The sequence below is a fragment of the Zosterops lateralis genome, assembly GCF_965231275.1.
Source record: "Zosterops lateralis genome assembly, chromosome: 1".
Classification (NCBI taxonomy): domain Eukaryota; kingdom Metazoa; phylum Chordata; class Aves; order Passeriformes; family Zosteropidae; genus Zosterops; species Zosterops lateralis.
Window position 1 is genome coordinate 101854358 of NC_139762.1, and position 15449 is coordinate 101869806.

General features: G+C 36.0%; 1 protein-coding gene across 9 annotated transcripts in view; it reads right to left on the reverse strand.

Moving 5' to 3' along the window:
- PTPRM (protein tyrosine phosphatase receptor type M) overlaps window positions 1-15449 on the reverse strand; it is a 437540-nt gene that overhangs the window by 169507 nt on the left and 252584 nt on the right. For all 9 annotated transcript variants that reach the window (XM_083866169.1, XM_083866171.1, XM_083866170.1 and 6 more), the window contains exons 12-13: window positions 2355-2628; window positions 1180-1216 (exon numbers count right to left, since the gene is read on the reverse strand). In XM_083866169.1, coding sequence (XP_083722295.1) covers window positions 1180-1216; window positions 2355-2628 — 311 coding nt within the window. The remainder of the gene's footprint in view (window positions 1-1179; window positions 1217-2354; window positions 2629-15449) is intronic.

A 15449-nucleotide genomic window follows, 5' to 3' on the forward strand; every position in this document is an offset into this window, starting at 1 on the left:
CTTATCTGTATTATATTTGGGTTGAGTTCAGGTATTTGAAAGGTTTCTATGGTTTAGTAAGCAGTCAGTAAATTAAAATTGAAACTACTTTCTTTGGTTTGGAAAAGAAGCCAGGAATCAGTTCGAAGAAGCAGAAAAACGTATTTGTCATAGCAGGGAGTATCCAAACTTCCAACGGCGGCAACTTTATGCTAACACTTCTGTTACTTTTAAGTAATGACATTCTCATCCACCCCATTTAGATTTAGAGGTGGTGATGGAATTTGGAAGTCTACATGTAAAGGAAATCATGGTGGAACCAGTTCCATTAGGGATAGTCACTGAGACAAGCGTGATCTCCTGCAAGGTGCAGTGGTATAGGGATGAAGCAGTTTTTGTTTCATGCTCTTGCCAGGTGCCCAAACTGTCAGCTGGTATTTCCTGTTCCTACTCACAGCAGCATGCTCTTTCCCGTTCCCCTACTACAATCTGCAAGTAAATTGTACAATTCTACCACTTCTTTTTCAGGCTTTTAAGTTGCCACCAGCTAAAGGTACTAAAAAGATGAGACTACAAAGACAGATCTAGCCCCCAAAGATAAACAGATCAGCAGTGTGTTTATCTTCCCTTGTTTGGAGACAAAACCTATAGCCAGTATTGCCTCCATTATACATATTTGTCTCACAAATGGTAGTATCATGTGCTAACAGTCGAGTAAATATAGCTCACCTGTCTCATTAAATATGAAGAACATGATTTCTCCACTTCTCTTTTATACAGCAATTAAGTAAAGGTAATTGCTAACAAGTAAGTGGCAATTTTTTACTACGGATGCATAAGCAGCTAGTATGTACTCTGCAATTGGCAATTTTACAACTCTACTATATATATACATATATATATATGTATGTAAATAGAAAATATTTATTTTGAGATCATATAAAAACCCACAGAATAGATTTTAAAAGCCCTGTGTTCAAGCAGACAATGAAAAGTAATTAATACATTAATGATTAAAAACAAACAAACAAACAAATTTCCTAAATCTCAGCTAAGGATGCAAATGAATCTATGAACATTCTATAATATGTTTTGTGATCTGTTTTAGCAATATAAACACTTCTGGAAGTTTCCAAACACCATGTGAGGGGGAAGGTCAACAAGCTGAAGTACAAAATACATGACATAATACAAACATACCTTTTGTGGCTACCCTGACGCAGTCGATTTTAGTTTCCTGTGTCAAATAAAGAGGAAAAAGGTCACATCTTGTGTTTCTAAACAGAGAAAGTCATCCATGATTCTATTCTTAAAAGTACTGATAAAATGCCTGAGCAGAATGCGCCTCATTCCATATTTAACTGCTTCTTAGCTAACTCCAAAGTGCATTCATAATATGGACAAATACTGCTTGAGTATGGTACATAAACATTTCACTTAGGATTCCTCTAAAAGTAGAAAATGTTAAAGATACACGCAGGAGCACAGGCAAGTGTTCAGCTTTTTAACTCTGGCAACATAATGACCTTGGGAGATTTTTCTTTTTCTTACAGAAAGTATAGTTTGAGGCATCATGTTAGACAATTTTAGAAAGAAAAAATAATCAATGGTGTTTCACATTTCTGCACTGTCGGTGCACTGTGAATGAGGGACCATTATGGTTTCTGGCAGAAAACATTTCCAGGCTGTCAGCACAGACAGCCAAAACTTATCAAGAATTGAAGGGCTCTGGGTAGGTCTGCCCAGGAAATGGAAAACAATTCCAGGAAGAATTAGTCTGATGAAACATGATCTGTGAGGATCTTTTTACACACTTTTCATTTCAGTTCCATCTACTTCTTTTTCTTCTTCTTTTTGTTTGCAGAAAGGGACAAAAAAAAAAAAAAAAAGTGATTTCTAATTCAATCAGGGCAACCAAATAAGAAAGGGAGATCAAGATGTTACAAGTTAAGGTAACAAGACTGGACACACCAAGACAGATGTGCTAAAATCCACAATCATGTTTGGCTTAAACGTGACAAAAGAAATCACAACATTTTCTTGTTCAAACCAAAAAAAAAAAAACAAAAAGGAAGAAAAAAAGCCAGTCAAACACAGTCATTGGACAGCTTTTAGCAAATAAGACAGAATCTCAACATACTACTTTGCCTTTTCACTACTGACAAAATGTGTGGTTTTCCTCTCCTCTTTCCTGTAACCTTTAATCATTAAGCAATATTGTGTTATGAAAACTGCTATTTTTTAAACTCAGTGTGTTAAATTCCACGGTTACTTCATTTTCTCATTAGCAACTAAATTGGGCATCCTGCTAGTTGATGGCAATCATTTATTTACACACAAACACTGTATAAAATCATGCCTGTTGCAAGACTTACCCCATTGGCTCTGCTAGCAGCTTGAAAATAGATGCTGTAGCTCTTATGAGGAAGAAGAGGAGTATTCCAAAAACCACTGTAGGTTTTGTTATCACCAATAGTAAAAGGCTGAGCAGCTAGTAAACCATTGGCTGGAATCTCTGCAGCAAAGTAGTACTGGGAATTCAAGAGTGAGGCATTCTGGAAATGAATGGGCACTGGGTAACACTTCAGGATTTCAGTTGTCTTTTTGGTCCTCCGTGGGCGCTCCTCCTCAACAACGATTTGATAGACACTGAAAGTGTAGAAAGGAAAGAACGGTGGTTATTTTAAGAAGAAAAATTTTAAGAAGAAAAGAAGAAAAGAAACGGTGGTTATTTTAAAACTTGACCAGTCAAACTAAAACCAATCTAAAACCAATCCTAAAACCATAATAGTATACCAATATTTACTGGAAAAAACGAACTGCTAAAAGCAAAGAATGCAGGAAGAAAATGTAATTTTAATATTCAGGTGTATAAATTTGTGGAATAGATTCATGCTTAACTGTTGACACAGTAACTATTTATAAAAGCACAAAGTAAAATTTCAGTGGCATATTGACTATTGCTGAGGAAGTATAAAACTCTTTTTGATGGAAATTATCACCTAGCAAAGCACTTTTTCACATCTTATAGATAACCATATTTTTCAGTTTCTGCATTCTGCAAAGCAGGTCAGCTTGCACTTGCAGTCTCTGCTGTACTGGGACCTACAGAGAACAGTCCATCCCTCTGCACTGTAAAGGTGCTATGGACATTCAAACAGGAACAAAGAAATTGCAATTTCTGCTGTATATGCAAACAGTGTAATCATTATACCCTTGCAGTTGCTGTAAAAGACTGAGTCAGTGCTTTTAAATTCGTGATGTGGGAAGTCCATGCCTCTAAAGAGGACTGGCTTACAAGTTTATTGCTTCACTGGGGACCAGTGGTTCTTAATCAGTATTTGTCTCCTGGAATCTTGAATCCCAGTAAACAAGTCAGTCTAGATAATTGATGTCAAAGTGGCAACGTGTCCACATTTTTGCATATCATCTACATCCACTAACAATTTATGATCTTTCAAGTTGAGAGTTCATAAAAAAACAGCAATCTCTGCACCAGAAGTTTCTTAAAGATGAAATATCCACAGAATCTTCTGACATGGTACTCTTCCATCATCTGTAGGTAGAAAATTATATTTACAGAAGATTCTGCACAAAGTACAGGGACACGTGGGCTGAGCTTCTACAGGACTACCTCAATCTGGACCCAACAGGGTTTATTTATTGGCTTAGTCATATCCCTGCACAGCTAAGGCTACTTCCCTTCCAAAGGCAAATCTGGTTTAGAAATAAAGGGATGAACTGTTCAATGACAGGAGGGATGGTGCTGTAAGAAACCTGGTCTAGGAAAGGTTTCCCTTGACCACATAATGGGGTTGGACTAGATGATCTTTAAAAGTCCCTTCCAACCCAACCCATTCTATGATTTTATGAAATCACCACTTAACATCTTCTGAGTCTCCATAGTCAAATATCACCAAGGGGCAGAAAACACCAATTTTCTTGACCATCTTAGGGGGTTTTTACCAAACTTGCTGATCATGTGCCAGACCCTGATGACTTAGTTTTTAAGACCTAGCATCTCCAGTAGGAGATGCTGGACTCCTATGCTAACAAAAAATGCCCAGGAAGTTAACACTGAGAATGCTCTTCTTCTGCCTGATTTAGACTTTCAGCATGGTGGAGCTTTAGTTCAACGTTAACACACTTAAACCTATCTGCCTTCATGAAGATGTCTACACATCTACAGCTCTCAGAGAACCGAGCAAAAAGAAGGCGTCTACTTTTGGGTCAACCTAATTGCTTCTCAGACTCCACTGATTACAATAACTAAATACTCACATGTAGACATTTAGAAGTGGACACCCGAATTTAAATGTTTTAATTTAATGCTGAACTTCGCACAGAAATCTAACAATGCATAAATTTACTACAGCCAGGGACATAGAAATGTCTTGAGGGTTCATTTGAAGGGCTCTGTCTGTACATTTTGCAGCTCTGTGCAACAAAGTCTTCATAACAAACAGAAATATTTTCACATTAGTTGATTAATTCCATGCTGTGTAGTAAATGAAGGTCAATCCACAGCAATCTTTCTTTGATCCTGTGGGAAGTGATTTGTAAAAAACTAGCCATGGAATATCTACATTAAAATCTTGGGTTTTTCTTACAAATCAATTTTTGACATGGTTTTCACAATTAATTTTCTAGAACAAAATAGAGTTGCTTAGAACCGAGATTCCAAGGTACTTTGAAGACAGCACGATGCCTCCTCCTCTAACTATTAATTTGCAGCGAATCTACAATAAATACCACTTGTGAATTTAAATGGAGTATAGGGAAAAAAAATGCAGAAGGTGATGTAAACATTTATTCTTGCAAGGTAGTGAAGCTGGACACACTTGCCTAATACTGCAGCAAATGTAAGAATCCCTCCATTTCACTAAAAGATGATGGACAGTAAAAATAAGTTACTTCTTTCTTGCAGCAGGCCTTAATATAAGAGGGACTTCACACCAGATGCGATAATATGATAATTCAGTACTGGCTGAAATGAGGATTCTCCTTATTTTTCACTCAGTGATTAAAGCTAAAGACAGTAGACATTTTAGAAACAAATCTGTCATTAAAACGCTCCTTTTCCTGTGGTAAATCCCTATTTAGTTACACTACATGCACTATTCCCTGTATACCTATTAGATGCCTGCCATCTACTCATTTTAAGATACTTTAAAGAAAGAAATAAGTTGACTGGAGCAATTTCAAACTCAAAATGTCTTTTAATCCTTACTCCACAAGACAAATTAGATTTGCAAGCATCTAGACCTCAAATCTATTTGCTCTTTAATAATTTAGGCACTGAAAGGTCAAACAACTCTTTTCTGTTCCCCTTCATCAAAGTCCAAGTGCTAATGAAAAATAACTAAATCCTATCTGCTGGCCAATTTCCACACACTGCTGTTTCTCTGATGTAAATTAACACATTATGAGCACCTGGGTCAATGGAAACCTGACAGAATTTTACCAGTGATACTTTTCCCATTTGTACAAATGAGATCATCCTGCTAATGAATTTTACAAAATTACTCCAATTACAGTTATAATCCAAAAGCTTTCTCCAGTTCTTACAATTAATATTGCTTTCTTTAATATAGAACAGCTGGACTGCCTACTCTGAGAAGGGATCAAGCTCAGTGAATTGAGCTAGCACTGTGCTACAACTCTATTATTCCTCTTCTGTATTAGTCAGATTTCCAGCTTGTTTGAAGCTGAATTATTCCTTTTCCACACCTCTACATTTCAGAGAATAAAGTCTTCCTATCTGTAATCCAGAAAGTAAGTTCTACACTACAGTGAAAGGTGCCAAAAGCATATTGGTTATCGGCAGCATTTAGACTGATGTTTCTGAATGAAAGAAATGTAATTTAAGCATAATTCACATTACACAGTTCTACTATAGAATTTCAATGCCTTGAAAATTAAATACAAAACTTATTTTTATATAGATCGAAGTTCGCTGCTGCATTGAGAAAGGAACACATGGGAGTTATTTTTAACCTAGGATTCAAATGCTTCAAAATCCGCATCGAATGATTGGGGATTTAGGATTAAAAAAGGTGTACAGAGAAAGAAAAAAAAAGAGATATTATTTTTACACTGCTTTTTTTTTTTTTTTTTAATTCTAACAATTCCAAACCAGCTCTAAAATTAAATGATTATGCAGAGATACAGCTCTGAACACAATACTTCAATTTTTGTTAGAAATTAGACAGAGCAGGTCTCTTAGATATTTATTGAGTTTGGATTGCTTAAATTGGAATGGTCTGTTACTGACTGATAAATACACTGATTTTTTTCAGAGTTGAAAAAGAGACATGAAAGTAGAAAAGAAAACATATTAGTATGGTAATAAAAGATGCTCAGAATACTTATACAAATGACAATTTCAAAGAAGACAAGTATGTATCTAGTCGTAACTACATGAAATGATGGGTTTTGGTAACCTCCTGAGTCAGGACATTATTTCACATGACTGCAATGCTGTAAATCAAATTTTAATTAATCAAAGTCACATTCAAAGTTACAAAATAACTTTCCAAGAAGGACCTATTGGATGCAAACGTGGACTTCAGAATTCTTCATACAGGTGTCCTCAACAGGTACATTCTAGGCATTTATTGAAACTTATTAATCTATAATTACACCTAATTCCAAAGTACAAACAAAGGGGAAACAAGGTTGATTACTTCATTTTCAAACTGTCAACTCTATTTTGTCTCTCCAATACAGTCTTGATCCTTTACATAAATGAAGCATTAAAGAAAATTTTTGGAATTAATTTCACAGAAGGGAGATGTACTAAAGAACTGATAATAGACAAAGACTACCTGAATTTCTTTACTAGTCTTAATACAACTGCTGTGTGTGATTCTAGACAAGTCAATCAACTATTATGGGCCTCAGAAATTCAGTTGTAAAATGAGAACAAGAAACTTTCTTATTCCATCTGGTCTGCTTCAACTTTTTAAAAACATCTTCAAATTCTTCTTATCCTTGAATTTTTTTTCCCCTAGGGAATGTACAAAGTCTGCAAAGAGTGCCCTGATCAGCTGTGTAAACTGCTGGGCTACCTGTGCAGACTGTTATGGTGACACTCTTGAGCCTAATGTGGAATTTTCTGCTCACTGTTATAAGTTCATGCTTTATAAGAAATAAACAAAACTAGTACTTTTTATAGATCTATTTCTGGATTATGACTTCCATGCTTGCTTCATTTTAATGCTTACAAAATCAAACAATAGAATATCCCTTAATCTACATATTTACCATTATTTCAGTTGCTCATTCCCACAGCCCTATTTATCTGCATTCTAGAATCACTTTACTACATTCTTCTACTAAACAACCCATTCCAATAGAGGGCAAAACAAAGAAACCCAAACCTCACCCCATTATCTCAGTTCCAAGTCCATGAAGAACCTGACTGCTCAAACCATAAGAGTCCCCACAGCTTATAGGCTCCCCACAACTTCAGCAGAACTTCTGTAGACCCTGAAAATTCTTCTATTGTACTGCCATTGAGACTTTTAAAATATATCAGTTGTTTTGATTGTGTTTTGCATCTAAAACTTCATATATCTTTGCTTGTCACATGTTATGCAAGCTTACTACCTAATGCTTCTTGAAAAAAACACAGCCTTTGGACAGTTTTTCTATGTAATATGCAACATAACTTCATCTCTGTCATCAGTTGTCTCTGACATGGGGATATCATATTTAAATGGATTAACATTGGAGATACATATCTATTTCTCAATGCCCTCCTATTGCAGTAGATTCTTGTAATTCATCCTGTAACTTCAAATTTTGCAGTTCTAGAAATTATATGTAATTATAGATATGTAATGTACCTTGAAATGGAGCAGGGAAATTACTCTTTAAAGGACAAGAATTAATAATTTATGGTTAGCAGGCAAATACAAAAAGGCTACAAGAAATTGCCACTAACTCTCCTCCTACTGTGCAAGAGCCTGTATATTTATTATTGGTGGATTAAACAAAGGGGATAAACAACCCCTGATTTATCAGGTGTCTCAGCTACATCCATCTACACAGCTACACAGGCTTTGCCAGTGGGAGCTGGCAACAATGGGAGTTCTAGCAACACCTAATAAACAGTGAATAAAATATATTCTGCGTGCAGTTATTTCCAGAACAGATTCAACACCAGAGAATTAGCTGAACAGCTGTTCTGTCCTGCTGACCACTGTCCCTGTGACCACTTTGCGTATTTTATCAAAGGGGAAGCACACACGGTTCAACTGTGGACTAGAGCTAAGACCAGTGAGTTTTTGATTAGCAACAGGACGAATGAGTATACCTACTAATGATGGAGAAGACTTTTTAAGGTAGCTGCCCCTATTTCAGGGACATTTTATCTGAGAGATAAGAGATTTTCTGGGCTTTATATAAAATACATTGCCCAATATAGTTTCTAAACAAAGGTGAAGAAGCTTAAAAAAATCACTTGTTGGAACGTAATGTTCAGATACAAAAATATAGAACTTAAAGAAAAACAAGCAGACTAAATAAAACCTCTAAATTTATGTAGCTGTATCAATGGCAACAACAATGCCAAGAAGTATTTTTAAAATCATACGTTTGTATGTGATTTATACGGGGGGAAAAAGTGATTTTTAGGCAAAGCTGCAAATAATATTTGCACAACACATAATCATAAAAATTCTTGCAATGGTTCCCATTCAAGCACTTGAAGTACCAGTATTAGAGGTGTATTGCCTATTTCTATGGATGAGTGAAAGGACTCTTAAATCCTTATAGCTTTTCAGAGTGAAGGAGCCTTAAATCCCTCTAACTTTTTGTTAGCATCTTGAAGCTAGGAAGTTCCATGTAAACAAAAGCTTCACAATCTTTGGCAGGTTTCTAACTCCATGGAACAGTTGTTGCCTTGCAAATGTAGGAAAGGTGCTAAGTAAATAAAATACTTTGTGCTAGCAGCTTGTTCAAACTTGAATGGAATGATTCTACTTTCACACCTGGCTTTATTTACTAGCTTTGCAGGTCAAGAGATAAATCTGGTTAGATTCTCCAAGGCAGGGCCTGTCTTCATTCTCAGGAAATACTATTACTGGCACATGAAATTTTCAGCCCATGGGGAAAAATAAAATTCAAGAAATCTTCTGGCATCAGACCTGGCATGAACACAAGGGAGACTAATATTATACAACATTTCCATTGTCATGCAAGGAGCCCTATTTCTCAGATCAATCACAGCAGAAATACCTAAACGGCTGTAAAGGAGGAGATAAGACAGCTCAGGTTCAGTCCCTAGAGATAGTGCCAAATGTAAACTCTCAGGTGTCGTAATAAGCTTTATCTTCACAGACCCAAGTCCACTGGGGAACAGTATCCAGTTTTTAATGTAAAACTCCTAAGCTGCTTTGTGACTGCCCAACTCTTTTGTATGGATGGTCTCAAAGACTTGAAAGCCAGCATTTACAAAGGAGATTTTCTGGGAAAAATACATCCAAGCAAACCTCTCCTTAGCATTCCTATGGTTTTATACAGGAAATCCTGACAATTTTTCAAATGGAAAGCATTATGTCACTGGAAGTTAAAGATATTTTGCTTGTTCTTTCCTCCAAGGACAGTCACCAGGGGAGGATATGACAACAGGTTCAATTCCATGGAGAAGGGAAACATTTGCTACATAATATCTTAACTGCAGAAGAGACAGGCTCTAAAAATGGTAATTTAATGACCACTATAATTTCATAATACATTCAAATTCTTTTTTCCAGACACAGAAGAAATAATACATTTCTCTTTTGAAAATCTGGACTCACTAGAATTTAAGGACAATCACAGCTTTGGCCCAAAAAACTGCATGAAGAAACTCTGCAAGGAAAAGTAGACAACTATGCATGCTGGCCAGATGGGTGCTGCCTAGTCCTGATGACAATGGATGTTAAACTCTTTGTCTTATTTCCTAGTACAGAGATTCATTGTTTCAGAGAATCTAAGCACACTTGTCAGGGCAGAGAGTGTCCAGCAGATCTTAAGCTTTGTAATTGCAGAGATTCATAACACCATTCACGAAACCTTTCTGAAATGTTTCTGCCTTTAGATTCAGTTATCTCAAATGACAATCCAAAATGTAGTCTTGTTTTGTTAGTAGAGAAAGAGAGAGAGAGTGAGAAATATTACAAGCATTTCAGTTTGCAATACTTTGTTATTTAGCAGGACAATAAGATTGCAGCAGTAGATAATCTGTACTCGGTTTTACAACATATAGACTGCTGATGGACTGCAATTTTAACTTTGTCCCATCCATCCTTTGCAAAAAATCAATAAATTCAATACATATGCTAACCTACACTTATTCAAAAGAAGTATTAGTTTACTATTGAAACAGCATATTAAAATTTATAAGAACCATTTGCCCAACACGTATATAAGTGGTGGTTAGACATAACGCCAACAATAATTGTGACACAAGAGACCGCTCTGTTGTTAACTGAGATTTGTGAACTAGCAAGGGAATCAAAACTGTTCTCTCAACCCTCCCAACACCCCTAATCCTTAATAAATATTAATGAAATAATAGTTATTTCTCCCTGGTTGTACCACCCCATGGTTGATTACTTGTAATTATTTAAATACTGGTGCTCCCCTAGGAATTGTGAGTGTTATTACTGCACTGGCCTACAAGAGTGACCATCATAATTACCACAAACAGGACAACAAAGACGACAGAATGCAACCATGTTTTCACAACTGTTATGTACATTGCTACACCTGAAATTCCTTAATCATCAAATAGAGCTTCCCCACCCCAACTCCCCCAGGGGCCGAGTACTGTTCTATACCGATCTGATTCATCTGATGAGACACAATATATTACCAATTCTGCATACTTAGAAATAACCACATAATTCTACCTTTCTTTTTTTTTTTTCTACAAGGTAACCAGCTACATCTCTTTGTTATTTTGTAGGGGAAGTTTTTAATTACCGTTTCTTCTGCTGAAAAAAAATAAATGTTATAAAATATTGCAGGCCATGAAAACTCCCTATGATTAGAAACATACTTTTCCTGAAACACTTGTAACTTCACTGTGGCTTGTACTCTCCATACTTACTATATATTTAAGTATTTGTCTGGTTTTTCTTCAAACTCAAAAATGTCAAAAAAACATAAAAATTTTGCAAATAGTCTGTAGACCTGCACAATACAAAGTCAGTACAAAATTTAAATAAAATTAAGCCTATTTAAAATAGTACTGTTTCATAAGGAGTTCAAAGTAGTTTTTGACAGGTTTAAACAATATGATAGTAGAGAGCATTTGGCTCTATATTCTTTATTTCTTTCAGCTATTAAATTGCTGGACAAGAAAAGGACATCTCTGACTACAGAGCTCCCCCAATATGCCCCATACAGTATCAATGAGATCTGCTAAATACAGGCTGCAAGTGACAAATGAGGAGGGGCACCAGAGACCTGGCAATGTATTTTGGTGGGGGGAGGGGTTCCCCTTGGGTGTTTTGGGAGATTTTTGTTTGTTTGGGGGGGTTGTGAGTTTTTTTGTTTGGTTTAGTTTGGCTTTTTTTTGACAGAAAAATAAGGAATTTTGCAGACAAGAAATTGTGCATATGAAAAGAGAAAGAAAAAGAAAGAGACAGAACTAGGAGAAGATTGAAATATTCAAGGACGAAAGTTTACACAAGGTAGGAATGTAGAGAAGAAAATAACAGATAATGTACTGAAAACCGCTTGACATGTATCATCCTGTTTGGTAAATAAGAAGTGAAATTAAAAGTAGTAGTAGGGAAGACAAAATAGAAATGAAGTCTATCTAATATAGATAGACTTTAAACAAGGTATTTTTAACAAATTTCACCTAGCTACTTTTTTATAAATTACACACAGTATGTTTGTAAAAGGTGTTTGATTTCATAGCTGTATTATGAAATCAAATACCTTTTACAAATAAATTGTGCATAATTTATAAAATTATTTTATTTTATAATAGAGTTGAGAAATCATATTATGCACTTTCATAAGACTGCGGGGGAATTTTTATCCAAGAATGACTGCTTACAAGATCTCTTTACACTCACTATGATTTACTGAGCATTTTTAAAAATTATTCTACCAACTAATACTTGGCTTCTTCCATAAATAATTCTGGTAAACATAATCTTTTTGATAGGTATGTCACCATTAACTTTTTGGCAACAATTAAACATCTCTGCTGACAGCTCTTTCGTGTTTAAGGGACGAGAACATTCCATTTACGTTGACCAGGTACTCAGTTTTTCTAAAGGCCATTTGAAACAGAAGATGCTTCAAAGCCTTATAAATAGACTAAGACACTACAAGTTTTACTGCAAGAAATCCAGAATGCTGTAGTCCCATTCCTATTCCACATGTCATCTGTGATACCCAGCTCCCACCCTCAATATGCTCAGCTCCTTTTAGTATCTCCCAAACACTGGCTGGAAAAGAGGTGACACATGCTGTGGCTGCTTCTGGGCTACAGACTGGCTTGCTGGTATGTGAGTTGTAACTCTCTGCTGGTGGACCACATGAAATGAACTCATACCCTACACAGCCTAGCCCTCTAGATGCTAGTCTGGGTCTTTTACAGAGATTCCAAAGTGTGTGAAATGTACTATTTATGCAGCATTCAAATTATTGCTTGAAAATTTCCAAGTGGTCCTATATTAATGAGGGAAGGAAGTAATGTATAGGCAGATGAACAGAATGATACTTAAGACTTGTTTTCTTAGGAAACCCAGAAAAAAAATCAGGTGCAAACTTTAACTTATTTATGAGTCAGAAAGTTTAATTCTGATCTTGGATGTGTAATATAGCACACAGAAGACAAGGAGTACTCCTCTTTCTTCACTTTACCAGTGAAAAGTTTTATTCCTACTGAGTAATGACTCAGTCCCTCTAGGAACCAGATACTATTGATCTCACTCCACAAGGCTTTATGCTCTTAATTTAAACCCAAGCAGCAATGTCACTAACTTAAATTATGCTGGTCTAAACTGAACTAACCTAAAGCTTCAGACCCTCCAGGGCTTTGAGACTGACTTCATTACCAAGCAGTATGAAACAGGGATGCCTCCTACTTTATGGTCTTCTCACAACTTGCTTTTAAAATGAATGCAAACCACAGAGAGATTGTGAGGTCACTAATCCCACAAAATAGTCCACAAAGCCACTGTTCTGAGATCTTCTGGTGGTCAACGTGGAAAAGCTGAATGAAAAATATATAATTTTCAGAGAGTGAGGTATTCATGCAGCTGCTTATTACGCCACTCCTCACCACTGCCAAGTTGTTTACAATCATATATAGGTATATTTTCCTCTTTTTCTTTAGAATATTTCCATCTGTTTTAACTTGAGCTATAGAAACAGAGAAAGCATGATATATTGACTTGCAGAAAGCTAAACAGACTGTCCCCATCCTCACCAGAAATAAAACTGTGCTCTCATCTGAATCAATCCTCAGGGCTTGATCTCTAAGCCACCCTTCCCACCACAGCAAGGTTACACTTTTCTGTAGCCAGAAACACACTGCAGTTCCTCTCCTGACCATGGGAGGAGGCTTAGCTCCTCTTCATCTTTGCAACAGAGCTCTCCCTTGGGGAAGAAAGGCCTACTCATTCTCTAAGAACTTAGTTGCATACAACCAAAAATAATTTAAAAAGAAAGTTCCAGGTATAGATTTCAAGAGGCTATTTCTGATGTTAACAAAAAATGAACAAACCATTTCAAGTGCAGAGGTTGTTCTATATTATTCTGCTAGTGATCTGTTCTTAATTGGAGTACTTTCTTCCAGTAATCACCTATTCAAAGCAGTGAGAGAAGAAGGAAGAGGGTGAGAGGGAGGTGGGGAGAAAGAGGGATGCAGAGGAAAAAAGGCAGAGGGAGAGGGAGACTTCTGTGTAAAATCCTGCTGAGAACAGAGATGCCAGTTAGCCACAAGTTATGCAGGAAGTTCTTAAAATGAAAACCACTGATCATCAAAGTTATCTAGGTTTATGAAATGTTTCTCTCCAATCTTGTTTACAGATATTTATATAAGACTTTCTCCATATTTCAAAATTTGTATTAAAACATCTTATTTCCATCAAAATAGCTTAGAGTAACGCCCACCATCCCCTTGGTATGCAGTGTAGTGCAAAGAAATTATTCTGGTTTATTCCAGTTTAAACGACAAATAGCAAATCAACTTAGATGTTCAGATTTTTACATTTGTCATGCTGTGGAGGTGTTTGTGCTTAGCAGAACAAAGAGCGTATGACCTAAACTGGTCTTGCTCATAAAATACAATAATGAAAACAGTTCATAGCTGGTCTTGCACAGACCATTTTGTTAGATGCCACATGTCTGATACAGCAACACAATACTGAATGTTTCAGTCCTATAACTCTAATTTCTCTTTGTCCTGCCTTGATCAAGATAAGATCAGTTCTAAATTGCTTTGGAATATTAGCTGGGTACCACAAATTTATTTTGTATTCTCTCAACCATAACTCATTACATGGAACTTGCTTGGCATCAATAAGTCACTATGGCTTTTGTGTGTGTATGCGTGTGGGAGTGTGTGTGTGGCTCAATACCCTGCTGCTAGGCTATTTAGTGATAAAATCTGATATAATAAAATATTAATTACAGCTGAAAGGTTGGGCGAGAAATATGAACTCAATTACAGTCCCATATTGTGAACAAAGGGCACGGTGAAAAAATCCTTTAGTTATAGATGTTTGGGATAATAAAAGAACAACTAGAACATTACACTCAAGCTGAGTGCTCCCTAAAAGGCCACCTGTTATTAATCTTCACATCAGGCATAGAATTTCAAGTAAATTAGGTCAAGATGAAAGACTTCTGCTGCTGATTTTTTTTTACTTAACTAATTTAAAGATTTCTTTATCTGAGTATTTTTTCTTTGATGTCACTGCAATTTAGTAAGTAGAAATTTGTAACAAGCACAAGGACACAGCAATTGTAATGAAAGGTTAGATATCACATATAGTAGGCAAAATGATCACCTTATATGGCAGCAAGAATTAGCAGATTATTCTAGAATTCTTCATTTCAGTCAGACTGCCAGTTTCTCAGAACCAAACTGTAAGCAAATATGGTTATACCATCTTAGAAAGCCTCTTTTTTGGTTTGTTTGTTTTTAAAAAAGTATCAGCAGTGGAACATAAGTTATTCTAAGACTTCTTAATACATACATTCTTGGTCACCTCTTTGATTTACCCGAGTGTAAAGTCAGATTAACAGAATGTGACCAGATTGCAAACAAGCACAACTGTGATCCAAAGTTAGTCCAAATCAAATAATATGACCTTGAAATCCTATGCTTAGTAGCAAATCATAAGAACTAAGAAATCTTATCTATTACTGCAGGCTAAAATCTGCCATTAGATCATAAAATAAGATTCTCAGTGTCTGATCAACTGTGTTCTCTATTAACATTGTTTTCT